The sequence below is a fragment of the Anabas testudineus genome, chromosome 2, assembly GCF_900324465.2.
Source record: "Anabas testudineus chromosome 2, fAnaTes1.2, whole genome shotgun sequence".
In the NCBI taxonomy this organism is placed as follows: domain Eukaryota; kingdom Metazoa; phylum Chordata; class Actinopteri; order Anabantiformes; family Anabantidae; genus Anabas; species Anabas testudineus.
In genome coordinates, this window is record NC_046611.1 from 14,858,636 (window position 1) to 14,886,524 (window position 27,889).

The 27,889-nt window shown below is 37.6% G+C and overlaps 3 protein-coding genes and 1 long non-coding RNA gene across 5 annotated transcripts in view; 2 read left to right on the forward strand and 2 right to left on the reverse strand.

Annotated features, from left to right (window-relative positions):
* The window catches only part of LOC113163505, a 1,294,879-nt gene that overhangs the window by 316,343 nt on the left and 950,647 nt on the right, over window positions 1–27,889 (reverse strand). The window lies entirely within an intron of this gene.
* The window catches only part of LOC113163500 (NACHT, LRR and PYD domains-containing protein 12-like), a 664,684-nt gene that overhangs the window by 192,093 nt on the left and 444,702 nt on the right, over window positions 1–27,889 (reverse strand). The gene's annotated exons all lie outside the window — the stretch shown is intronic.
* On the forward strand, window positions 1,400–20,099 carry LOC113163596 (vascular cell adhesion protein 1-like). The gene is made up of 10 exons (XM_026362353.1): window positions 1,400–1,440; window positions 4,029–4,092; window positions 4,263–4,646; window positions 5,076–5,381; window positions 5,467–5,727; window positions 17,523–17,828; window positions 17,914–18,174; window positions 18,947–19,025; window positions 19,128–19,158; window positions 19,941–20,099. Exons 2-10 carry the CDS (start codon window positions 4,050–4,052, stop codon window positions 20,010–20,012), a joined length of 1,743 nt encoding a protein of 580 aa, XP_026218138.1. The 5' UTR covers window positions 1,400–1,440; window positions 4,029–4,049; the 3' UTR covers window positions 20,013–20,099.
* Window positions 24,769–26,932, forward strand: LOC113163606. Its single transcript, XR_003298914.1, has 3 exons — window positions 24,769–25,810; window positions 26,401–26,440; window positions 26,688–26,932. It is a non-coding gene; the product is annotated as an uncharacterized LOC113163606 (long non-coding RNA).

The window sequence follows — 27,889 nt, forward strand, 5'->3', positions numbered from 1 at the left end:
TTGGATCATTGTCATGCTGGAGTACCCAACCACGACCCTTTTCAATGCCCTGACTGAGGGAAGGAGGTTCTCACCCAACATTTGACGGTACATGGCCCCATCCATCCTCCCTTTGATGCGGTGCAATTGTCCTGTCCCCTTGGCAGAAAAACACCCCCAAAGCATAATGTTTCCTCCTCCATATTTGACAGTGGGGATGGTGTTTTTGGAGTCATAGGCAGCCTTCCTCCTCCTCCAAACACAGCGAGTTGAGTTGATGCCAAAGAGCTCGATTTTGGTCTTATCTGACCACAACACTTTCACCCAGTCTTCCTCTGAATCAGTCAGATGTTCAGTGGCAAACTTCAAACGGTCCTGTAGATGGGCTTTCTTGAGCAGGGGGACCTTGCGGGCACAGCAGGATTTCAGTCCTTCACGGCGTAGTGTGTTACCAACTGTTTTTTTGGTGACTATGGTCCCAGCTGCTTTGAGATCATTGAAAAGTTCCTCCCGAGTGGTTCTTGGCTGATTCCTCACCGTTCTCATTATCATTGAAACTCCACGAGGTGAGATCTTGCATGGAGCTCCAGACCAAGGGAGATTGGCAGTTAATTTATGTTTCTTCCATTTGCGAATAATTGCACCAACTGTTGTCACCTTCTCACCCAGCTGCTTGGCGATGGTCTTGTAGCCCATTCCAGCCTTGTGTAGGTCCACAATCTTGTCCCTGACATCCTTGGAAAGCTCTTTGGTCTTGGCCATGGTGAAGAGTTTGGAATCTGGATTGATTGATTGCTTCTGTGGACAGGTCTCTTTTATACAGGTAACGAGCTGAGAGGGCCAATGTCAGCTCGTTACCTGTATAAGATCCACCTGGGAGCTAGAGATCTTGCTGACGGATAGGGGATCAAATACTTATTTCCTTCATGGAAATGCAAATTAATTTATAACTCTTTTTGAAACGCATTTTTCTGGATTTTTTTTGTCATTGTTGTGTCTCACTGTTCAAATAAACCTACCATTGAAATTATAGCCTGATCATTTCTTTGTTAGTGGGCAAACTTACAAAATCAGCTGGGGTTCAAATAATTTTTTCCCTCACTGTAAATCTAAGTTGAGCACAGTCTCAGATGACTTGTAGTTTGATGTAGTCCATTTTAGATTTTCCTTGACAAACTCATATCAGAGATAATATCATCTTTTAAAACTGTGTTAAATAAAATATGTTAAGATTCAAACATTTAGATGTCTGCAGGAGAAGAGCATTACTTCACTTCCTCTACTATTTGCTTTAAGTGCACATGCAGTGTACACGTGTGGTTCACATTCACAGAATTTGACATCAGCACTTCCTATGAATCATGAATTATTCATTAGAAAAATATTAAGACAAAAACGGACTTCCTTGTTCATGTCATATGAGCTGTCATAGCAAAACTGTCTCCATTTCTTCACTTACAGGTAATGTTATAATTTTATTTTTACTTACATTCTCAAAGATGGTCATAATGTTACCAACCAAACTCTTAGGGTTACTTGGTGAAAGAGCAACTCAACTGTCATACTCTAACCATCCTTCATGGTGCATTGCAGTTCTGACTGTTTGTAGCTGCTATGCTACGTATGTTTTAAAATGAATTGAATTCCTATCATACCTCTGCAAATGGTTATGATCATAACATTTAAAAAATCAGTCAAGTCTGGTTGTGTTTCTGTGTGAATTTTACACTTCTGAATTTCACTCATTGAAATACATTGAACAGACCGTTATTTGAGGATTTTCCAAGACCATTACTTTTGTTACTTTTAAAACTATGAAACACTTATGGAAGAACTCATTAATAGCCTTATCACCATCTAGAACAAATTTGAAACTTTCTTTAATATCCCCAAAATCATCAGTTTCAGGCATCATAGTACAGCCTTAGTACTGAATCAGGAGGCTGCTCTGGCAACTCCATTTGATGACCCAGAAGTTACCAAATATGGTTCTGTCTGATTAAGCGCCAAAATTAGGAAGCTGCTTTCAGGGGCAGTGAATGGTTTGCAAAGACGAGTTGGGTGTCCATGCTACACAGTCAGAGGCCCAAAGCTTGACGATATAAAAGAACAGATGGGGTAAAATCAGGGACAATGCCAGCAGCTTCCTGGTGCATCCAGCCAGTGGGACTGGGAACATTCAGCCTCCTCACAGGATGAGGACCTAGAAGGATAAAAGGCACAAGAGAGAGAGGGAGGAAAAAAAAAGAGAGAGAGAAATATGCACAGCTTGTGCTCATGTGGTTGAGAGAGACAAATAGATTTAGATGAGAGTTATTTCCTGGATTAATGCTGTAATCCAGCAGAAAGTAAGTGGGGCATGGTAGGAAAAGGCCGTGCAGCCTGCTGACTTCTTTTAACTCTGGGGACAAAGAAGAGCCCCGTATTCAAGAGTTTTTATGTCATCAGAAGCACCTTAAAATCTGATCTGACTTTGATAGTAATCTCAGAACTGTCATCAGCCTTCACAGGGATGTATAGCTGCGTATAATCCACATAACAGTGGAAGTTAATTCCATGACATTGTATAATTCCACTCATCAGTGAAATATAGAGAGAAAACAGGAGAGGGCCAAGGGCCAAGCCCTGTGGTACTCCATGTTTCACATTGGTACATTAAGTGAGATTAATAAGATGTTATTGCAGTGGACAGAGAAAACCTGTACTTCAGTACAGACCTATGCCACTAAAGATAAAGCGACGTTTGTTTACACCTGGGATCAGTTGATTGTAGTGAGGGCGGCCAGCGTAGAGTTCTCTCACTCCATATTAATTGTATATTTATGTTCCTCCATCCGCTAACGCCACTGCTGCGTGTGATGTCATTTAGACGATCACCTCCAGCCTGCAGACCAGACACCCCGACGCCTTCTTTATGATCTCTGGATCATCTCAATGGATCTCTTAATCACACCACCCTCAACAAGACAATTCCTACCTTTACTCAATTTGTGAGCTGTCCCACCAGGGGGTGAGGACACTGGACCTGTGTTATGCTAATGTTAAAGATTAGCATAAATTGTGAGTAGGGACCAGTTGGTCTGTACAAAAGCACAATGTGAAAAGATCTGATTCCTCTAACAGGGCTATTCATCATTAAAGGAGAAGGTTTTAGTATGACAGCATCAAATGAACTGAAGGTAGTATCACATTTAGAAGTTAATGTGAAAAGAAATGTATAAATTAAGGCTACACCACCACCATGCTTAGTAGCACAGGCAACATGGGAAACATGTCAGATGGTAGTGAAACGCCCAGGTTTCAGTGTGGCCAATATGCTTCCTTTTCTACAGTTTTTTTAAAAATGTTGCCAAGTGCTATTTCCATATTTGCCCATACGTTTTGGGCTCCTACATCCACTAAGATACACAGAATCAGTGCAGAGTTCATCATGTCTTTTCAGTAACGAAGGAAAATTAACTTAAGCAATGTTTTTATCAGTTCACACATGACATTCAAAACTTGCACCAGTATGCAGCATGATTATCGACTAATTGTTGCTGAAAGTATGGTGCAATCTGTTTTCTTGAATCAAGCCAATTACAACAGAGTGGGGTGGGAGGAAAGGTAGCCTTAAAGACACAGGAGCTAAAGTTAGCCTTCTTAGCTATTGCATAGAGAAAAATCACATGCATTTGCACTGTTTTAACTGGATAATATTGTATTAACACACATTGACACACTATGTACCTACACGATGTATTTCATTCGTTGTTGCTGTTGTTGTTTCTGTTGTTTTGTTCTTACACTGGTATCGTTGTTTGGTGTTTATTTTAATTTTAATCTAATTGTCGTGTAAGTTAAAGATGTTCTTCTGTTCTTCTGTTCTTCTATACTGTTGTCCTATTTAATGTCACCTTGCTGCTGTAGACAAAAGAATTTGCCCATCATGGGATAAATAAAGTCTTATCTTATCTTAATGCAGCCTCTGAAGACAGTACTAAATCTAAAATCTGCATCATATGGCCACTTACAAACAAGTGTAAAATAACATCTGATTATGTTTCCAGGCAGCAGGTTTGTGTGTGAACATGGAGATTGTCAGCATGTTACTGAGCGTCCTCTATGTTTCAGGTAAGCTGTTCATGTATTTGTGACTTTACTCAAAAAATTTACAGTGTGAACGTTATTAAGAAACAAGGACAAACATTCAAATAGAGAAACTTTTTCTAAGGTTCATGTGCTGTAGATGTGGATTCTTTTACATTTTTCTTAATGTTAATTTTCTCATGTGACTTTTACAGGAACTTTGGCTGATTGCCCCAATGATTCACATCTTTCAATTACTGCACCTCAGAAAATTGAAGCACTGAGTGGATCTTGTTTGATGATCCCATGTAACTTTAGAACCAAGTCAAATGAACAATTCAGCAGCACAAGAATTACCTTTGGAGCATGGATTAAAAGTGACTATAAATTTGGTAATTACGCAAATAATGTGATCATCAACAGTAGTGGGACAGTTAACAAATATCCAATGAAGATAACTGGAAACCTGAGTCAGAAAAACTGCACCACTCTATTTTCTAATTTAATAACAACATACACAGACACATACTACTTCAGAATCGAGAACGAACCATTCAGAGCAACAGCTGTTTGTGATCCTCTTCAAATAAATGTTAAAGGTAAAACTTATTTTTATTATCCGATAGTATATATAGAAGTAGCCTATAGTATTATTCCATAAACCTGTCCTTCATTGTAAATGTGGCATGGGGAGAGTGACAGTGGGTAAAAAATGTAAGTTATTGTAAAAAAATGTAAAGTTGTGCAGTGGTGTAAAACCGCAAATTTATAATGTATTTACTTAGCAGGTTCATATGATCAGGTAGGAGCAAAAGCATGGAATACAGGAAATAGCAACAAAACAACAACATATTCACAGCTGATATGTGACATAAAACTAAATAAGGAGGATTATCAACAGTAACAGTATTTTCAAGATTATAAAGAAAGCAGCCTGTGATCTTTTTTTTTTTTTTTGCAAATGTCTTGAGTGAAAAAAAACAATGATACTTGATCTATCTTGTAAAATGTGTGTTTTAAAACCACAGATTCTCTGAGCCCCAGAATTAAAATCTCTAGAGTCAATCTGAAGGAGAAGGAGTCTGTCACTATCAGCTGCTCAGCTTTCACTCCCTGTCCACACTCCCCTCCTAAACTCACCTGGAGTCTCCAACAAGACCCTCACAACAACAGAGAGGAAAACACAGATGGAACCTTTACAACTCAAATCCAGGAGACCATCACTCTGTCAGACAAACATGATGGATACTACATCAGCTGTTCTGCCACATATCCTGTGAATGAAGGAAGAGACGTCAGGACAGCAGAGACGCAAGAGACTCTCAGTGTTTCATGTAAGACAACCAGAGTTTGTTGTTGGATCCTGTCAGCACATGAAGCTGATTTTAATCGACACAGTTAATGTGACATTTTCCTCAGATGCCCCCAAGGACACCTCAGCCTCCATCAGTCCATCAGGTTTGGTGTCAGCAGGTAGCTGGGTGAACCTGACCTGCTCCAGCAGAGCCAAGCCTCCTGTCAGCAGCTTCACCTGGTTCAAGATCAGCACAGATGGAGACAAGACTGTATCTGAAGGAGACTTTTACAGATTGAATGTAACAGATGGAGGAGTTTATCACTGTGTGGCCACTAATGAGCTTGGTAATCAGAGATCACCAAAGATCTATCTGAATATTAAAGGTAAATACTAAACTGTACTGAATCCATTGGGGGAAGGACAGCAGCTGTTGGATATTTTTTTTTATGCCATAATATACTTATGTGCTGAGTTGTGTATAATGTGTTTCAATAAGAAGATTTTGTTGTGAGATAAATGCAATATTTCAAGGTATATACCCATCAACAGGATAACTAAAATGCATTTTTCAAGTGTTTAATGGTAAGTAGAAGTTGATCATGATGTTGTGTTACAGGTGAACTAGTTGGTGTCCAAGTCATAGTGAAAACCCTTGGTGTTGTGATACTTGTCAGTACATTGATCATCTTTGAGTGGTGAGATAAACACTTATGTACAATTTTACATTGATTAGTTAGTAACGTGGTTTTGTTTCATGATGCGGTTTAATATGATCATAGTGTCCTCTTTTTCTTTCAGCTGGCTAAGAACCTTCAACAAACCAGTTAATGGATTGGTATGGACTAGGTTAAATGTGGACAGGAACATAATTTTTCATCATCAAGTAAAATCTCATAAGGAAGGAAACAAATCAACTTAAATAGATCTCATAAATCATGTTTCTTGTAGATGTAAATAAAAAATCTAATTGCTGTTGACAGAAGACTAGTAATACATGCCGAATACTAAAATTATAGGTAGCATGATATAGACAACTTACAAGTATTTAGATAAACTTGATAATAGTGTCTCACTGTGGTTTGAAGTTCTCCACTAATGACGTGTAGCAGCTGTTGTGTAAAAGCTACTTGGAGCTGAACTGTGACTGAAACTCTGAACTGCATTAAATTCACTGCAGAGCACTGACACCACTCTCTCCGTGTTGGTTCATGTCCACAGGACACAGCAGAGTCATCATCACGACCCTGGAGGAGAAGAGAAAGACGTCATGTTTCAGTTTCTTCGTGTTAAAGTTTCTACTTGATGTTTCTGCTTCTACAGTAACTGTGTTAAATCATCTCTCTCTGGTGGAGTTCAAACTGTTGTTTCTGGTGATTTCAAATCAAGCTCTCAAATAGTTGATAAATTAAACAACTATCAACAAGGATTAACTGAACCTCACAACTTTGCGTATATAAATAAGCTTTATTTACCAAGTCAGCACTGTAATACACATTTTTTATGCTGATGATACCGTTTTTTATGTCGTTGGTGCCGCTGCATTATCCAGGTCAAAGGCAGCTTTCAATGACCTGCAGATCTCCCTTTCTAATTTCATGCTTGTTTTAATTTCCAGAGGAATGTGTGCATTTTATAAAACTATGAACCACCGACATCCTAAATAATGGGACTGATAGAGTCCAGCATTATAAATAGTTAGGTTAGACAATAAACAGTTCTTGAAAACTCACATTGAACTTTTTGGTTCCTTCTTATACAACTCACCCTACTGTCTGAAACTGTCCTGTTGAAAAATAATATTTTATTTATCTTTTGGATGAAAAAAAGATGCTGTTTATGTTTAATGTGTGTGTTCAATCATGATATTGAAGATAATGACAGTTTGTGATTTATCAGCTTAGACAAATTTAGTTGGTATTTGTGACTTTGGTGAAGATCACATTTCATGACCCATTTATACAGAAAAAAATACAAATTTAAAAACAGTTCACTTAGTTTTTCTTTCCACTACATATTCTTAGGTGTCTACACTTATACACTATTAATGTTCTCTTGAGTTTGAGTTCACGTCTTTCCTTTATTTACTTACTACATGTAGTCGACCCAGAAGTTTAGTACACACACTAATTCTCCTGAGACTGAAAATGGCCTCTAATTCACATATAAAGCACCGGACTAAAAGGCGCATTAAGGGGAAACAAAACAGTCAAATAAGTCAGTCAGTCAAACTTAACTTAACGTTATAACAAAATACGACACAATACACTCACATTTTCAGTTCATTCCTCGTCCACAAATCCCTCACAAGTTAAACAGTTGGGTGATTACTGTCCAGCGCCCCCGGATCCCTCTCGTCTCGTCTCGTCTCGTCGATGCTCCTGACTACGGTGGCCGTAGTGTTGCAAGCGGTGCGGCTTTGTCGTTTACTAAAGTTACTCGAATAAATTCAAATATTGTTACAAACGAACTGACGGGGAACCACACGGGTACGAACAAGAGGATATTTTATTAACAAAAGGACAGGGGACACAGGGAACTAACAAACATTAACAACGTATCAACCAAAAGGGACCCAAAACCACGGTGGTAAAGTACAAACCTAAACCCTAGACAAACATACAAGGTGACAACAAAAACACTGCGGAACGCAGGCTCTACAGGAACATACATACTAAACAAACAAGACAAAGTAACAACGAAAAATCACTCTGCAAAAGGCAAAAGGTGCAAAAGGTAACCACAAACTAGTGATGGGTGAATGATACTGAGGCTTCGGAGCTTGTGTCACTCTTCTTGAAGCGCAGTGATACGAAATTAATCTCTGTGTCGTTTCGCGCTTCGTTCCTTCAAAATGTTTCGAAGCTTTTTATTGGCTCAGAGTGTTTCAGTGTGTTTCAGAGTGTTTCAGTGTGTTTCAGTGTGTTTCAGTGTGTTTCAGTGTGTTTCAGTGTGTTTCAGTGTGTTTCAGAGTGTTTCAGTGTGTTTCAGAGTGTTTCAGTGTGTTTCAGAGTGTTTCAGTGTGTTTCAGTGTGTTTCAGAGTGTTTCAGAGTGTTTCAGTGTGTTTCAGAGTGTTTCAGTGGTAGTGTTTCAGTGTGTTTCAGTTCAGTGTGTTTCAGTGTGTTTCCCTGTGTTTCAGTGTGTTTCCCTGTGTTTCAGTGTGTTTCAGTGTGTTTCCCTGTGTTTCAGTGTGTTTCAGTGTGTTTCAGTGTGTTTCCCTGTGTTTCAGTGTGTTTCCCTGTGTTTCAGTGTGTTTCAGTGTGTTTCAGTGTGTTTCAGTGTGTTTCAGTGTGTTTCAGTGTGTTTCAGTGTGTTTCAGTGTGTTTCAGTGTGTTTCCCTGTGTTTCAGTGTGTTTCCCTGTGTTTCAGTGTGTTTCCCTGTGTTTCAGTGTGTTTCAGTGTGTTTCAGTGTGTTTCCCTGTGTTTCAGTGTGTTTCAGTGTGTTTCAGTGTGTTTCAGTGTGTTTCAGAGTGTTTCAGAGTGTTTCAGTGTGTTTCAGTGTGTTTCAGAGTGTTTCAGTGTGTTTCAGAGTGTTTCAGTGTGTTTCAGTGTGTTTCAGAGTGTTTCAGAGTGTTTCAGTGTGTTTCAGTGTGTTTCAGAGTGTTTCAGTGTGTTTCAGTGTCTTTCAGTGTGTTTCAGTGTGTTTCAGTGTCTTTCAGAGTGTTTCAGAGTGTTTCAGTGTGTTTTCAGTGTCTTTCAGAGTGTTTCAGTGTGTTTCAGTGTCTTTCAGTGTGTTTCATTGGCTCATGGAGTTTCAATACATTCTGATCCAGTGACAGTTTGACAGGTTTTAAAGATCTGTGTGTTTGGTGCTGTACCAGCTGTATAAGATGCATCATTATGCTTCACATGAGGTTGTGAGGAGACAGAGATTTGGAGAGTGAGTGTATTTTGGCAAGTTTCATGGCGAGTACCACTAATAAGAGATGTTCTAAAGTTTGGGATCATTTTGACAATGCGACACTTGCGTGTCAGTCATGAGCCGACTGATCCTGCTACAGTAGAAAAAATTATATTTCTCAATAAAAACCTGTGAAGACAACTAACTGCTTCTGCTTCTGTAAATAATAATTTCAAATCAACCATACAAGTCCTCAAATGACAAACTATTATCTTTAAAGGTTTTCAGAAAAAACACAAAAAAAAAGATAAAATGTTTCTGAATTCAAACATTGATCATTTACAAAGTAGGAAGGATCTCTAATCCTGTTAGGGATAATAAACCCTAACAAACCCTTAACCAACATTTAACCCATATTATAATTTGTATTGATTCTTTGGGTTAATCTGGAATGTGTTGTAGAGTATGGGAGAGAGCATCTACATATTTTATTGTAATGACTATAGAACCATTTTTTGGTATGTGTATGATCTGAACTTTTATTGCCATCATGGGATTAAAACAGTGCCAGTGCTTCAGTTGTTCCCTTTAGAGGTTGCTATGGCTTCAGTTGTCCACCAGATGTCACCGACACTGAGGCCTTGAAGCTTTGAACCTTTTTCAACGCAATGGTTAGGAAAGCCTCAGTGCTTCATGAGGCTTCATTTTCCCACCACTACCACAAACTCAGAAAAACAAACTCACAGACGAAACCAAAGTCCAACAAACTGAAGTGAAGTCCGGGGTGATCCAAAATACCTGAATGACAAACTGACAAGAAAGTGGCGAGGATTCCAAGAACAGTGTGCACCCAACTGAGGGGTGCTTATAAAATGGAGGGAGTAACAGGTGAAATGAGTCAGTAATTAGTCCGGTGAGTTGAGTGGAAAGTGGAGGAAGTCCATATGTGGGTGAGACACAGAACAAAACTAAACAAAACCAAACCTACAGACAGGGGCAGAGGGAGGAAGTGTAACATATATAAGGCGCCCTGTCGTTTTTGTAGTGGTGGGCAAATGAAGCCTCATGAACCACTGAGGCTTTTCTTACAATTGTGTCGAAAAAGGTTCAAAGCTTCAAGACCTAATATGTAGATGTTCTCTCCCATACTCTAAAACACATTCCAGATTAACCCAAAGAATCAATGCAAATTAAAACATGGGTTAAATGTTGGTTAAGGGTTTATTAGGGTTTATTATCCCTGGCAGGATCAGAGATCATTCCTACTCTGCAAATAATCAGTGTTTGAATTCAGAAACATTGTTTATTTTTTTGTGTGTTTTTATAGAAAACCTTTAAAGATAATGGTTTGTAATTTGAGGACTTGTATGGTTGATTTGAAATGATTATTTACAAAAGCAGAAGCAGTTATTTTGTCTTCACAGGTTTTTATTGAGAAATATCATTTTTTTCTACTGTAGCAGGATCAGTCGGCTCCTGACTGATACGAAGTGTCGCATTGTCAAAATGATCCCAAACTTTAGAAGGTCTCTTATTAGTGTTACTCGCCATGAAACTTGCCAAAATACACTCACTCTCCAAATCTCTGTCTCCTCACAACCTCATTTGAAGCATAATGATGCATCTTAAATAGCTGGTATAGCACCACACACTCAAATCTGTAAAACCTGTCCAGCTGTCACTGGATCAGAATGTATTGAAACACTCTGAAACACTCTGAGCCAATAAAAAGCTTCGAAACATTTTGAAGGAACGAAGTGAGAAACGAAACAGTGATGACGTTTGAAGCTTCAAACGTCATCGCCTCTGGTGTTTCGATACAAGCTCCGACACAGTGATTCGAATCATTGCGCTTCAGGAAGAGTGACACAAGCTCCGAAGCCTCGGTATTTTTGCCCATCACTATGTTTTTGAGAAGATTGAAGGCTTTTAAGTGCGCCCTATAGCGCGGAAAATACGGTAAATTAAGAAGCTATGATCAGAATTATACAATAATACAGCAATATACAATTCACAATTTACATACGTTTGATATCCTTCACTGAAACCCCTTCTCTTTAGTAAGACTCCTATTGAAATCATGGTTGTAGGCTACTGATTATAGAGCATTTCCTCTTGCCTACACACCGAATGACAACTGTGGACAATTAATGACCCAACTTAATATAACCCAATGCTGTTCTTATAGCATAAGGACTATCTATATCGCTATTGATGACATCAAATTGGCTCAAATACTTCGGGATCGTGGCACAAAATCAATTGATGTACGGGTTTGTAGGCCTACTCCATTGCCAGTGGGTTGAGCTTTTTCTGTAGTGATGTCTTTTCTTGTTTCCTTCTCCAAATAGGAATTCATTGCATCAGATGGTGCTTTGAAAAGCTTTTAGTATCTGAAGCCTGTAGAACTGCTAATCTAGCAGTGGATGCAGCTGTGGCTCCTGTTCCTCCACAGGAAACAGTTTCTGCTTGAGAGTTTACTAGCAACATTAGAAATACTATCTTCTGGATTATTATACTCATCAACACCACATACTCCATCATTAAATACACCATGGTCCAGAACAAGAAACCCATTTGTGTCATGCTGTTCCTTTTCATCTTCAGGTAACATACCCATCAAAGAAACACGAGTAGATTTTGCTTCATCACACAAAACAACAAAACAAAAAGTACATTTAACTTGTGACATTTTATCCCTTGTTTGCATGAGATTTTGAATTGCTTTTCTTAAAGTATTTATTTATTAGTTTTATTTTAACTCAGCTTTTCCTAGTCTGTAATCTAGCTTCACATGTCCTTATTGGCAAAGTTTAGTTCAATTTGCAAATACACACCTTAAATCAATTATACTCCCTCTTCAGCCACCAGTGCATTGGAATTAGGCTCAACATGTGTGCACGCCTTTAGTTTAAAGGACCATTTCTAAAATTGGTACTGCTACACGGACCTTTAGCTGACTGGTTCCAGGTGTGATGAGCTGCTCCACAGGTGAAGCACACTGAGGTTTGAACAGCTGGAGACAGCAATAAGCTGCTCTTAACTTGATGCTTCTCCCACTGATCATATGTTTTTGACTTTTAGTGTAGCAGCTGAGTGTAAACTTAAAGCCACTGCAGCTCTCTCACGACAACACAGACACAGGTCGGTTCTTTAAAACGGGCGTTTATTGCTTTTCTTCAGTTTCTTTGTCCAACCTTAACGCCGTGAGAACTGCATTTTGAACACACACAGTACATTAGCAATTAGCCATTTACACGGCACCTAGCATGTTCGAACAACAAATAAAGACATTTTAAACACATGAAACAAAGTACATAAACAAATACCTCGTTGGCCGCTTGTCATGAAAAGAGTTCTTTGAGTCTCTTAAATGTCTGTCCTTGGCCTCAGTGGTGGACAACTTAAACTTGAAGTACAACACAGCAGAGTCCCGATGGAGCCGTCTGCTCACCTGCAGTCCACGTGGTGAGATGCTCACCTGCCTACTCCCGCTGCATCTCCAAAGTCCCGCGAGACACATCACCCCATGATAATGTCCCCTAATCACGCCAGAGCAAGCGCTCGGCACACACAAGTACCACATTACAGCGAACAACACACTGTGACATCAACATTTCAACACAACTATTTTCATTTAACCATTTAAACAAAAGCAAACAATCTGCACCACACAATAAACTCAACACCATGAACCAACACAGAGGCACTTACAGCCACTGAGAGGCTGCCAGAGGGAATGAAGTCACTGACACGCTCGTATTAAAATATATCGTTGAGTGTTGCTCTGCTGTTTTCTATAATACAAAGTGTCCAGTCTTTGACATCGATAGTCCAAAATATAATACGTATACTTAAATTCAACAATTTACAAAAAACAAACAGACCTGACAAAGTGTGAAAACACAGAGAGGAGCGATGAGATGAGAAGTGATGCTTCGTCCATCCAGGAACACCTGCCACCTGAGTGATGGTTCCTACCTTTATACAAATTGAACCCCATCATGTCTTCTGACATATAGTGGACCAGAAAGTGAAGCTCTCCCAAGACTGAGACTGGCTCCTACACGATGTTTCTCATACTATGGTGGTTGTTAGTGAAATGCCCAGGTTTCAGCCTCAAGGAAAAAATAAAAACAAACACTGGGCTGAACCAAAACAGAGAACCAAGATGCAAACAGACAAACTAAACTAAATGGGGTTTAGGTTTCCTCCCAGAGTTTATTTAACCTGCTTTCTTGAATGCTCCCAAGACTTTTTACAGTATTTATAATTATAACAGCCGACCTTTTATTTCTCCCTGTGACAAATCAAATAATAAATGTCAGCTTGTTTCCTATAAAACACAGTGAGTTATCATTTCTGTTACTGTTCATGTTGTTCATTTGAATTCTGAAATTTTATAAATTCTACATAAAAAAAAAAATTTAAAGAAAAAAGAAAAAGACACACTGAAACAGGCAATAACAGTTTGTGTTCACTTGGTGGCAGCAAAAACAGTTGATTATTTCCAGACCCAGCAGTTAGTAGAATTGTCCTTCATATCATCTGAGAGGTCAGACCTTACAGTTCCACGTCTTATCCAACTCCTCCTACAGGCACTAGTCACCTCTCACATCACTGCAATGCTCACAAAAGAACAAACTACAGTTCGTATGTCTGCACCAGCTGCGTCAGTTTTAAAACTTGGAGCCTCAATTCTGTTGCATTTGATCCAAATGTTTAAGGACTCTGATGACTATTATAACGGCAGAAGTAGTAAGCTAATTAAGTCTGAAATACATATTCTTCACTGTTTACATATCATATACAATATTAAAAATGTTCTCTTGATTATGTGTTTTTCTGTTTGTTTGTCTGTGCTTCTTTATTCTAGATTTTCTTTATTTGTGTGTGTGGTGTCACAGTTTTTCTTCTTAATAGTGTCAAAAATGTTGCAGACGTTCTTCATAAAAATCAGACAAAGAAGCAGCAAAGTGTTGTCAAAAATAAGGTTTATTGTCAAAAAGGTCAAAATATCAAGACACACCCAGATAAATGTCTAAAGGTAGCTGTGGGCACTCTTTAAATACACCACTTGTTGCTCGATACCCTCTTAACATGGCAGAGTTCAACTTTTTATTTCATGTTTTGTTCCATGAAATCCCCCTCAGCTGTGTCCAAAACTCTGTCCTCATTATTTTACCTATTAACATTATTTTATTTCACCTGCAGATCTTGAATTTCTTTTGACTCAAGGCCACATTCAGTGTGCCTCCTATCGGACACCCCGCCTCTCAGCACCACTCTGTTAAATCATGCAGTGGTAGTCACACAAACTCCATAAACAAACTCTAACTGGGAAATCCCCATTCTCACTACTGAAAAGAAAGAAGACACAGTTTGACCTCTCTCACCTGCTCAGCTCACACTTTCTGCAGTACACAACAGGATTTACAGGACAGATCTGAGTGAATATTCCTTATAACACATCTTTATAAGTTAAGACACATTTTCCAAGGACACTTTTTTGTCCGTTTTAACTTCATTTGTCCCAACATTACTGTCGAAGATGAAGACTTCTGCCAAGTCAATGGAGAAAAGAGTCATAGCTTATAGTTGTATAAAAATGTTTTCTACTTCCACAAAGAAATGCTTTAAAGCATTTGCACTTCGCAACTAACACAAGTTCTACAAAAATAACGTCTTGCATCGGTTTTGTAGAAGTAGTTACTTTGGGTGGAACAGTAACACCACTGTATGTGTGCTGTTTCATTTCCTCATGACACAACAGAAACAGATAGTGATGTGTGATAAAAGAATCATCTTAAATATTAATACAGTTAATACACTTGCATACAGTTTTATGTTTTATCTAATTTGGTGTACCACATATAGAAAGTAGACCAGTATTCTTTCTCATATGTGCGTTTGAAATGCCATTTCTTTGTACACATAGCCTTAGTAAGCTGCAGCAAATGTTAGATACAACTGTATGTTGCATATGTGACATCAAATCAAATAAAAGGACAATAGGAAAGAAAGACAAGCAGAGACAGTGGTCCAGCACAGGGAAGACGACGTAAACACTCCCAGGATGGGAGCAGTAGTGATGGAGCGTGTTTTTAGGGTGTACCTCTAATTGGTGGGTGTCCCAGCTCCTGAACAGAAACACATACTATACCAGAGTACACTCCTGGCTGGTGGTGTGCCTCAGCTCCTAACAAGTCAATTATAATGTGATTCAAGACCACTGTCTACCCATTGGTGTGGTCATCTTTGAATCTCTCCAATCAAGCTCAGACTCATCATTTGTTCCTGTTAAAGGCCCTGCCTGGTCTTCAGTGTAGGAAGTACAGCATGTCCCTGGGTTACTTTGGTTGGTGGTTGGTGGCCGTATTTTACTGTTTCTAGTTAGCAGTCTCTATGGCACTTTGATTCTGTGACACTTTGTCGTATTTAGCTTATTTGTCTTCTTTCTGGATACCACCATTGTTTGTACCTCCACAGGGGGCCAGGATAGGTTTCAGACAAACGCACTCTTACACACTCATCCACACACCCACTCCAGACAAGAACACTATCTGCCCTAACACTGAGGCTGGTGAGAGTTATGTACAGACACATTAGGTTTAAGGGATGCTATTTTGTTGTATTTATGTTTGGATAGACAGGGAATGTTAATTAGATCAGGTTTTGTTTTTGTGTTTGTTTCCTTACTCTTGCTTATCAGATTGATCTGTTTTGTTCTATTTGGTTGTTGTTTTCCAAAAGCATCCTGTCCTCATAAACATTTTACTGTCTTTGGTTGTACAATAAATTACAACTTATTACTGTTAATTGTTTTTTAACAGATTTTTTATTTGTGTTGGTACCTCGACATTTACAGACGTGTTACTGTGTAGAGAACAGGGATGTGTAAGTACGTGTGTGTCAATATTAACCTGAGCATTAGAATTAGTCCTATAAACCTGCAGTGAACTGTGTTAAGTACTATGTTTAACGATGTCCTGACATCTAACTTCCTCAGGAAATGAGCTGTTAAAACTGTCAATTCTCAACTATCTTAGGTGTTGGGGGTGGGGGTGTCACATGACGTCCAGCATGGTTCAACTAAACACTCACTTCTCAATCTCCTTGTGTAGTTATGGTCACATTCGGTAAGAAATTGCTTTCAATGCTTCTCACTTATATTTATTTCCTGATATTTATCTTTTAGTGAACATGTGTTAATCTTCATGCACAGTTCTCACAGACACCTTCTAATTTAATTGCATTTTAACAGATAAAAACCTGTGTTAACAGTGTTAAAATTTGTTCAAATACATTTTTTACTTCCATAAATTTTACAATCAAGAGGTTTAAAGATATATAAACTCAGTAAAGGGCATGATTAAAAATATTGACAAAACATATTTGGTTATGTTTACAGGTTTTTGAGTGTGAATATGGAGACATTTAGCATGTTACTGAGCCTCCTCTTTGTTTCAGGTGATCTGTTTGTTTACTAATTTGTAATTTTATTCAAATTATTTACAGTGTGAACTTCATTTAGAAACAAAGTTAAAGAACAGATAGAGAAACGTTTTCTAACTGTTCATGTTCTGACTGTAAAGTGAAATGTTGAATATTGAAAAAAGGAAAGAAGCTGAAATTTGTATTTGGTGATTTTCCTACGTTTTGTTAATCATTAGTTTGTATTTACAGGAGCTTTGGCTGATTGTCCTACAACAAAGCAGACCTCTACATTACTACACCACAGAAGATTGAAGCACTGAGTGGATCTTGTTTGATGATCCCATGTAACTTCAGTTCTTTGAATACTAAACCAGAAAATGCATTTAGCAGCACAAGAACCACCTTTGGAGTGTGGATGAAACGTAACTTCAATTTTCTGCAGCAGCAGCAGCGAAGCAATGTGATCTACAACAGGAGTGAGACAGTTAACAAATATCAAATAAATATTACTGGAAACCTGAGTCAGAAAAACTGCACCACTCTATTTTCTAGAGTAAACGCAACATACACAGACACATACTACTTCAGAATCGAGAATGGACCATTAAGAGCAACAGCTGAATGTGATCCTCTTCAAATCAATGTCAAAGGTATAAATGTTTTATTTGTTTTGTATACTGAATAGTCTTGTTTCATGAACTAATCCTTTACTGTGTAACCAAATCATTGATGTAGGATTATAAACAGCTCTGCTAGAACGATACAAAAAGCAGCCTGTGATCAATCTTTATTTTAAATGTTTGACTGAAAGTTCAATAATCCTTACATATTTCTACATTTTTAAATATCCCTAATATTTATTAACTCATGTCAGTTTTTATTGTAATTTTACTGTACCACAGATTCTCTGAGTCCCAGAATTAAAATCTCTAAAGTCAATCTGACGGAGAAGGAGTCTGTCACTATCAGCTGCTCAGCTTTCACTCCCTGTCCACACTCCCCTCCTAAACTCACCTGGAGTCTCCAACAAGACCCTCACAACAACAGAGAGGAAAACACAGATGGAACCTTTACAACTCAAATCCAGGAGACCATCACTCTGTCAGACAAACATGATGGATACAACATCAGCTGTTCTGCCACATATCCTGTGAATGAAGGAAGAGACGTCAGGACAGCAGAGACACAAGAGACTCTCAGTGTTTCATGTAAGACAACCAGAGTTTGTTGTTGGATCCTGTCAGCAAATGAAGCTGATTTTAATCAACACACTTAATGTGACATTTTCCTCAGATGCCCCCAAGGACACCTCAGCCTCCATCAGTCCATCAGGTTTGGTGTCAGCAGGTAGCTGGGTGAACCTGACCTGCTCCAGCAGAGCCAAGCCTCCTGTCAGCAGCTTCACCTGGTTCAAGATCAGCACAGACGGAGACAAGACTGTATCTGAAGGAGACTTTTACAGATTGAATGTAACAGATGGAGGAGTTTATTACTGTGTGGCCACTAATGAGCTTGGTAATCAGACGTCACCAGACATCCCCCTGAATATTAAAGGTAAATACTGAACTGCTCTGCATTAGAGGATGCAACTTATGTAACAACTCTGTTGCTGAATTTGGATTATTGTGTGTAAATAGGACAAGTAGAGAATGAAACCTACATAAAATTTTCACAGAAGGAAATGGTTAAGACAAAGTATCTTTATAAAGTTTGGACTCAAGAAACAAAGCAAAGAATTGTCAACAAGAAATAATTCATATTGTTGCAAATCACAACAGAAGTCATCTAATGACACTTCATAAAGTAAGGTGAAGACCTCACAGAATTATGTGGAAATAATAATAACAATTCTAATTATGTGGAAAACATATACAAATATATTGAGTGACAAGTCAACAAATCCTTTTTGAGCATAACTTGATGGCAGTGGAGAGGAAAAACAAAGGTCAGCACAGACGGAGACAAGACTGTATCTGAAGGAGACTTTTACAGATTGAATGTAACAGATGGAGGAGTTTATTACTGTGTGGCCACTAATGAGCTTGGTAATCAGACGTCACCAGAGATCTGTCTGAATATTAAAGGTAAATAATGCAAACTGTACTAAATCCAGTAGTAGAAAGACAGCAGCTGTTGGATATTTTTTTATGCCATGTTATGCTGGCACCTAAGTACTGAGTTGTGTATAATGTGTGTCTATAAAAATATCTTTGTTGTGAGTTAAATGCAATCTTTTTAGATATATACACACATTAACAGGGTAATTAAAATTCTTTTTTGAGGTGTTTAATGTTAAGTAGAAGTTGATCATGATATTGTGTTACAGGTAAACTAGTTGGCGTCCAAGTCATAGTGAAAACCCTTGGTGTTGTGATACTTGTCAGTACATTGATCATCTTTGAGTGGTGAGATAAACACTTATGTACAATTTTAGATTGATTAATCAGTAACATGTGGTTTTGTTTTATGATGTGGTTTAATATCATAGTGTCCTCTTTCTCTTTCAGCTGGTTAAAAGCCTTCAACAAACTAGTTAAGGTATGGACTAGGTTAAATGTGGACAGGAACATAATTTGTCATCATCAAATAAAATCTCATAAGTAAGGAAACAAATCAACTTAAAGAGATTAATTTTAGCTTGTTAGAATCTCATAAATCACATTTCTTGCAGACGTTTGTATAATTTGATGTTGATCAATCATACAGGAATAATTTGATGCTTGATGATGATTTTAAAAGTCTCCAACAATGGCAGTAATCGCAAACCTGAATGCAATAAAGTTCCATTTGGGATGCATTGCATCCAAAAATCATAGCAAAATATAATAATGTAGGTGCACTTTCTATTACTTATTATTATTAGTTTGCTGGAGACCAAAAACAGATGTAAAAGAAGATTAAATATTGGATCTACCATCATGAGGTGTCCAGAAATGCGGTCATACTTGCACATTAATGTTTACATATGTCTACTGGAATTATCAATAGGCAATTTGTTTGCTAATATTTTTGCCAAAACATAATTTGGTTGGTTCAGTGTTCAGTTTATTGGTACATAAAAAACTAATTGCTGTTGACAGAAGACTAGTATTACATGCCAAATACTATAATTATAGGTAGCATGATATAGACAACATACAATTATTTTGATAAACTTGATAATACTGTCTCACTGTGGTTTTAAGATCTCCACTAATGACGTGTAGCAGCTGTTGTGTAAAAGCTCCTTGGAGCTGAACTGTGACTGAAACTCTTTAAGCTGCAGTAAATTCACTGCAGAGCACTGACACCACTCTCTCCGTGTTGGTTCATGTCCACAGGACACAGCAGAGTCGTCATTACGACCCTGGAGGAGAAGAGAAAGTTGTCATGTTTCAGTTTCTACGTGTTAAAGTTTCTACCTGATGTTTCTGCTTCTACAGTAACTGTCTTAAATCATCTCTCTGGTGGAGTTCAAACTGTTGTTGCTGGTGATTTCAAATCAATAAATTTTTTTCACAAACTCAGCACTGTAATGCACATCTTTCTGCTGATGATGCCATTCTCTATGTTAGTTATCCAGGTTACAGGCAGCTTTGAATGAACTGCAGATCTCCCTTTCTAATTTAAAGCAGTCCCATGGTCCCAAGTCATGGGACAGACAGAGTCCAGCATCATAAATAATTAGGAGTTTGGTCAGACAATACACAGTTCTTCAAAACTCACATTGAACTTCTTGGTTCCTTGTTATACAACTCACCCTACTGTCTGAAACTGTCCTGTTGTAAAATAGTATTTGCTGCGTCTTTTGTATCAGCAGAGTTGGAGTCCTTCATAAAACAACTGTTGCTGTTTTTGTAACCAGTTACATGAAAAACAAAAATGATATTTGTCACAAGTATATATATATATATATATATATATATTGGACAAAACCAATGGTACCTTAACTTAACATTTTGTTGCACAACCTTTTGAAGCAATCACTGCAATCAAACAATTTCTCTAACTGTCAACAAGACTTCTACACCTGTCAACAGGTATTTTGTTCCACTCCTCATAAACAAACTGCTCCAGTTGTCTCAGGTTTGAAGGGTGCCTTCTCCAAACTGCATGTTTCAGCTTTTTGCACAGATGTTTAACATGATTTGGATCAGGACTCATAGAAGGCCACTTCAGAACAGTCCAATGATTTGTTCTTAGCCATTCTTGGGTGTATATTATTGTAATATTCCTTTTTCTTTACTTTCTTGATTTGGAGTTGAATGTGCAGAGTTCCCCAATGCATTTGTGTGTCTGGAAAAAAAAGCCATTATGAGGATGTTGAGCTTAACTTTTATACACACAGCTGTCATTCTGAACACAACTGTATATACTTTAGTGAAGGTGTCCATGTTACACATAGTCACAAACACAAATCGAGATAAACTTTGTACAGTATTTATATTTATAACAGTTTCCTATTTTGTAATTGTTTTCTTTACTTAATTACAGCTTATGTGTAAAATCAGTTCTTGCAGATTTTACTGGATCTAAATCTTTCTGTTGAACAGCTGTTCTGTTGAAGACCTTTTATTTTTTCCTCTGACAAATCAAATAATGAATGTCAGCTTGTTTCCTATAAAACACAGTGAGTTATCATTTCTGTTACTGTTCATGTTGTTCATTTGAATTCTGAAATTCTGTAAATTCTACACAAAATATATTTAAATATGTTTAAAAAGAAAAACAAACACTACAAAACACACTGGTAATAGTTTGTGTTCACTTGGTGGCAGCAAAAAACAGTTGATTATTTCCAAGCCCAGCAGCTACAGGGAAGAATAGTCTTTCATATCATCTGAGATGTCAAACCTTACGATTGCACGTCTTATCCAATTCCTCCTACAGGCACTAGTCACCTCTCACATCACTGCAATGCTCTACTGACAGGACGTCCAGTGTGAACAATACAGCAGCACTTCTAACTTCTGAGCAGACAAAAGGTCACAGTTCATAGGTCTGCTTCCAGGCTTCCAGTGGCTGCTGCATCAGGTTTAAAGCTTCAACCCTCAACTCTGTCGCATCGGATCCGGATGTATAGGGACTCCAATAAAAATTATAAAAGCAGACATAGTGAGCTAAATTAAATCTAAATGTTGTTTTGTTTGTCTATGCTTGTGTATTCTAGACTTTTTATTTTCACCATAATGTGTGTGGTGTAATGATTTTTCTTGATGAACACATCTTAAACATCACTCAATTGCTGCCAAGTCAATGGAGAAAAGATTCATATGTTATAGTTGTATAAAAACATTTTCTGCTACAAAGAAATGCTTCAATTAAGCATTTGCACTTAGCAACTAACACAAGTTCTACAAAAATAACTTCTTGCATCGGTTTTGTAGAAGTCACTTTGGGTGGAACAGTGACACCACTGTGTGTGTGCTGTTTCATTTCCTCATGACACAACAGAACAGGTAGTGATAAAAGCATCATCATAAATATTAACACAATTAATACACTTGCATACAATTTTATGTTTTGTCTAATTTGGTATACCACACATAGAAAGTAGTCCAGTATTCTCCCTCATATGTACATTTGAAATGCCATTACTTTGTACACATAGTCTTAAAGAGATGAACAAGATGTCCTCATAGTTGTTTGGGTGATATTGTTCTGTCAAATCCAATTAATAAAATTGTTGTTAAAATGTTACGTCTCCTGAATATGTGATGTCAAATCAAAGGAGATAAAAATAGGAAAGAAAGACAAGCAGAGGCAGTGGTCCAGCACAGAGAAGACAAGGCAAACACTCGAAGGATGTGAGCAGAGTATAGAACCTATAAACCTGCAGTTTATGGGTTAATAACTATGTTTAAAGATGTCATGACATCTAACTTCCTCAGGAAATGAACTGTCAAAACTGTTTTGTCAACTATCTTAAGTGTTGGGTTGGGGGTGGGGGTGTCACATGACATCCGGCATGTTTCAACTAAACACTCACTTCTCACTCTCCTTGTGTAGATATGGTCACATTCGGTAAGAAATTGTTTTCACTGCTTTTTACTTATCAGGAAATAAATATATTTATCTTTTAGTGAACGTGTTAATCTTCATGCACAGTTCTCACAGACACCTTATAATTTAATTGCATTTGAACAGAAAAAAACTTGAACAAAATGCTAAATTTATTTAAATTAATTTCTAACTTCTACAAATATTAGAATCAAGAGATTTAAATATATGTAAACCCTGGCTCAGTTTCCTATGTGAATTTAAAATAGAGGCGTTGCTTTAAAAGACGTGAATGCTTTACTATAACTCTGTAAATGGCATGATTAAAACAATTGACAAAAAATATTTGATTGTGTTTCAGGAGAACAGGTCTGTGAGGTTGAATATGGAGACAGTCAGCATGTTACTGAGCCTCCTCTTTGTTTCAGGTGAGCTGTTTGTTCACTTATTTGTAATTTTATTCAAATTATTTACAGTGTGAAATTCATTTAGAAACAAAGTTAAAGAACAGATAGAGAAACGTTTTCTAACTGTTCATGTTCTGACTGTAAAGTGAAATTTTGAATATTGAAACTTTTAAAAGGAAAGAAGCTGAACTTGGCCTTTGGTGATTTTGCTACATTTTGTTAATCATTAGTCTGGATTTACAGGAGCTTTGGCTGATTGTCCCAAGAAAGCAGACCTCTACATTACTACACCACAGGAGATTGAAGCACTGAGTGGATCTTGTTTGATGATCCCATGTAAATTCAGTTCTTTGAATACTAAAACAGAAAATACATTTAGCAGCACAAGAACCACCTTTGGAGTGTGGATGAAAAGTAACTTCAATTTTCTGCAGCAGCAGCGAAGCAATGTGATCTACAACATCAGTGAGACAGTTAACAAATATCAAATAAATATTACTGGAAACCTGAGTCAGAAAAACTGCACCACTCTATTTTCTAGAGTAAACGCAACATACACAGACAAATACTACTTCAGAATCGAGAACGGACCATTCAGAGCAACAGCTGAATGTGATCCTCTTCAAATCAATGTTAAAGGTATAAATGTTTTATTTGTTTTGTATACTGAATAGTCTTGTTTCATTAACTCATCCTTAACTGTGAAACCAAATCATTAATGTAGGATTATCAACAGCTCTGCTAGAACGATACAGAAAGCAGCCTGCGATCAATCTTTATTTTAAATGTTTGACTGAAAGTTCAATAATCCTTACATATTTCTACATTTTTAAATATCCCTAATATTTATTAACTCATGTCAGTTTTTATTGTAATTTTACTGTACCACAGATTCTCTGAGTCCCAGAATTAAAATCTCTAAAGTCAATCTGAAGGAGAAGGAGTCTGTCACTATCAGCTGCTCAGCTTTCACTCCCTGTCCACACTCCCCTCCTAAACTCACCTGGAGTCTCCAACAAGACCCTCACAACAACAGAGAGGAAAACACAGATGGAACCTTTACAACTCAAATCCAGGAGACCATCACTCTGTCAGATAAACGTGATGGATACAACATCAGCTGTTCTGCCACATATCCTGTGAATGAAGGAAGAGACGTCAGAACAGCAGAGACACAAGAGACTCTCAGTGTTTCATGTAAGACAACCAGAGTTTGTTGTTGGATCCTGTCAGCACATGAAGCTGATTTTAATCAACACACTTCATGTGACATTTTCCTCAGATGCCCCCAAGGACACCTCAGCCTCCATCAGTCCATCAGGTTTGGTGTCAGCAGGTAGCTGGGTGAACCTGACCTGCTCCAGCAGAGCCAAGCCTCCTGTCAGCAGCTTCACCTGGTTCAAGATCAGCACAGACGGAGACAAGACTGTATCTGAAGGAGACTTTTACAGATTGAATGTAAAAGATGGAGGAGTTTATTACTGTGTGGCCACTAATAAGCTTGGTAATCAGAGATCACCAGAGATCCACCTGAATATTGAAGGTAAATACTGAACTGCTCTGCATCCATTAGAGGATGCAACTTATCTAACAACTCTGTTGCTGAATTGGGATTATTGTGTGTAAATAGGACAAGTAGAGCATGAAACCTACATAAAATTTTCACAGAAGGAAATGGTTAAGACAAAGTATCTTTATAAAGTTTGGACTCAAGAAACAAAGCAAAGAATTGTCAACAAGAAATAATTCATATTGTTGCAAATCACAACAGAAGTCATCTAATGACACTTCATAAAGTAAGGTGAAGACCTCACAGAATTATGTGGAAATAATAATAACAATTCTAATTATGTGGAAAACATATACAAATATATTGAGTGACAAGTCAACAAATCCTTTTTGAGCATAACTTGATGGCAGTGGAGAGGAAAAACTCTCTTTAACAGAGAAAACCTCCAGGAGAAACAGACTCTGGGTGGGGGTCATATGCATTGACCAGTTGGGGTGAGTGGAAAGAGGATAGAGAAAAAAGAACAATAACAATTAAATAAAAATAACTGGGTAGGACCAGTACGTGCACACTGAAGACATACAACTCTGAAGGTGGGGATAGCTACAGTTGCAAGTTTTAACAAAAAGAAACATTTCAAGCTTAGACTTCTATGTGGAGCTTTCTAACTAAAAGTGTTCTGCTGGGATAATATGATTTTTTCTACATCGTGTCTCCACACATAAGGACGTACTGCGTACAGGACTGGACTTATCTTGACATTTACCTGGAGGTGTTCTTGGTGATACAAATGTCCTAAACAGCTGACAAACAACAGACTTCACTCAGCAATTTCCCTAGTACAAGGTCCATGTAAGATCTGATTGAGCTAATGTATAAATAAAACAGGTAATTATTAAGAGAATTCACTACGAGTGGGTGTGTTGACGATGTTTCTGTCGTGTGACATTTGCTGCGTTAAAGTAAAACAAAACACTGTGATTTTAACTTCATGCATCACGTCATATCTCCTATATGATCTGCACGTGCCCTCCCCCCCTTTCCTAAAGTGAGATCGTATCTGACATGGACAAGCTTCTGTTGTCGTTTGATGTCATACGGCATTCAGCCTATGTTTGCACAATGCTAGAAGGCCCAAATAAAATTTACACTAAAGACTGGTGACAACCGTGATTTCTGTTGACTTCACTTATGTTTTTCTTTCTGTAGGGACAGAATGGCAACTTCTATGGAGTGCAGTTGTTGGAGGAATAATTCTGGTTATTATATTTTTCTCTGTGGTTGTTTCTATTTGGTAAGTATCTTAAATAAATAGCACTTCCAGATCATCAGCTACTATTTTTAACAGCTAAGACGTTGATCACCCTGATTGTTTATTAGTATTTGTTTGTTTACAGCTCAGGTTTGTGTTTCATTCAGGTTTGTGTTGATTATTCCACAGTGGAAAGTTTTTTCTTTTTTTTGCTTTGTTACTTTTATAAGTGCAAATTTCTTAGTGTACAATTGTGTTCTTTGTTGAAGAAGTCGGGTCCAGTCTATTTACTTAGACAACCTTGAAACCTGAAACACTTGTGGAATAACTCACTAACAGCCTTAACAGCTATCTAGAACTAATTTGTAACTTATTTTTACAATTCAAGTACAACTTTACTATTCAAACAGCAGCTCTGGCCCCTTTTGATGACCCAAAAGTTACCAATTCTGGTTCCCTGTATAATTAAGGTTTAACTTTGACAGCACCAAACATGTGTTCTGGTTGTGTTTTCAAATCAAAGCAAACAGAGATGTTGAAATGTGTTTAATAAACACTGAATCATCATCATCCTTAATATTATTGTTGTTGTACCAGAACAACTAATCGAACAGCCTGCTAATATTTTTCAGGTGGTTAAAGTCAAAACGTCCATCTTCACAACAAACACAGGTGAGAAAACATTTAAATGTCCTGGACTGTGAATATGTTTCTAACAACTTTATTGAGTTATACTGAAGTTGACTTGACTGAATAGGACAATAGATCCTCTTTGGTAAGAAATTGCTTACGAATATGGATTGTGATTGAGGCCCAGTGTTAGAAGAGACATTCAGATTATTGTTTGCACAGAAAGAAAGATTTTGTATTGTTGTATTAAATTAATCACATTATTCTGTTTACAATCATTTCTTCACAGAGTACAGCAGGTGAAGATCTTTATGAGGTAGTTGCACCAACAGAAGAAGAAACTATCATGAACTTCTCCAGAACTGAACCATCCTCAGATTTAGTGCTGGACAGTGAACAGCAGCAGGATGTGGTGTATGCAAATATCAAAGTGTCCAAAACATCAAACAGCTTAACCCAGACTGCTGGTGGCTCAGAGGATCTCTACGCTCAAGTGAAGAAGACATGATTTTTAACATGTAACTTTTATTTATCTGTTATACTTAATATTATCATTAATACTTGAAACAGTTTTCTTATCTTGCTACAGTTCAATGCAGGAAACCCAAAAGCTGCTTGTCCTGCAGCTTTGATCTAAGTCCCTAAGAACCATCTAGATCCCATATGTCAAAGTCAAGGCCCGCGGGCCACATCCGGCCCGGCGTGTAATTATATCCGGCCCGCGAGATCATGTTCATATTTTGAATTTGTATAATTTTGACAGGATATATTTTTATGGAGAGTAAAATCTTTTGGGATATTTAAAATTTAAGTTTATTTTTCATATAAAATGACATAAGATTAAAGAAATTTAAATATTTGTTCTTTTAATGTTTACTTTATTTCTAACTTGTATAATTTAGCCAGGATATATTTTTACAGAGAGCAAAATGGTATAAGTTATTTAAGGTTTATGTTAAAAAAAGTTAAGTTTTAAAAGTTTTAGTGTGCTCAATAAATGTTTATCCTGCTCGGCCCGCGACCTAAAATGTGTTTTGGATTTTGGCCCCCTGTGCAATTGAGTTCGACACCCCTGATCTAGATTATGAGAGTGTTGTTGGACAAAACCTACAAATGCTCATAGTTGGAAATTCTGTATCCTGAAATGTGAATTGTGCACGTTGTTTCATCAATAAAGCTCTACAATCTAAGAAGACTTTATTTCAGTCTCATGTATGTTTGTTGCAGCTCACCTCTCTCCTTCAGAAGTTTTAAACAGGATTATTTTTATCTGTTTGATTTCAGCGTCACACCTGCTGTGATCCACACTACATTGGAAAAAAAGAGTCAGAACACGGTTCATGTTGTGATGAAAGAAACAAATTGTGGCTTATTTTCTCAATTTTCTGTCGCTCCTACCTCAGTCATTGCAATTTTGTTTTTAGAAAGGTTTCAGCAATATCATGTATTTTGGGCGACAATGGCATATAAATAAGTCTGTAACATCCTGGA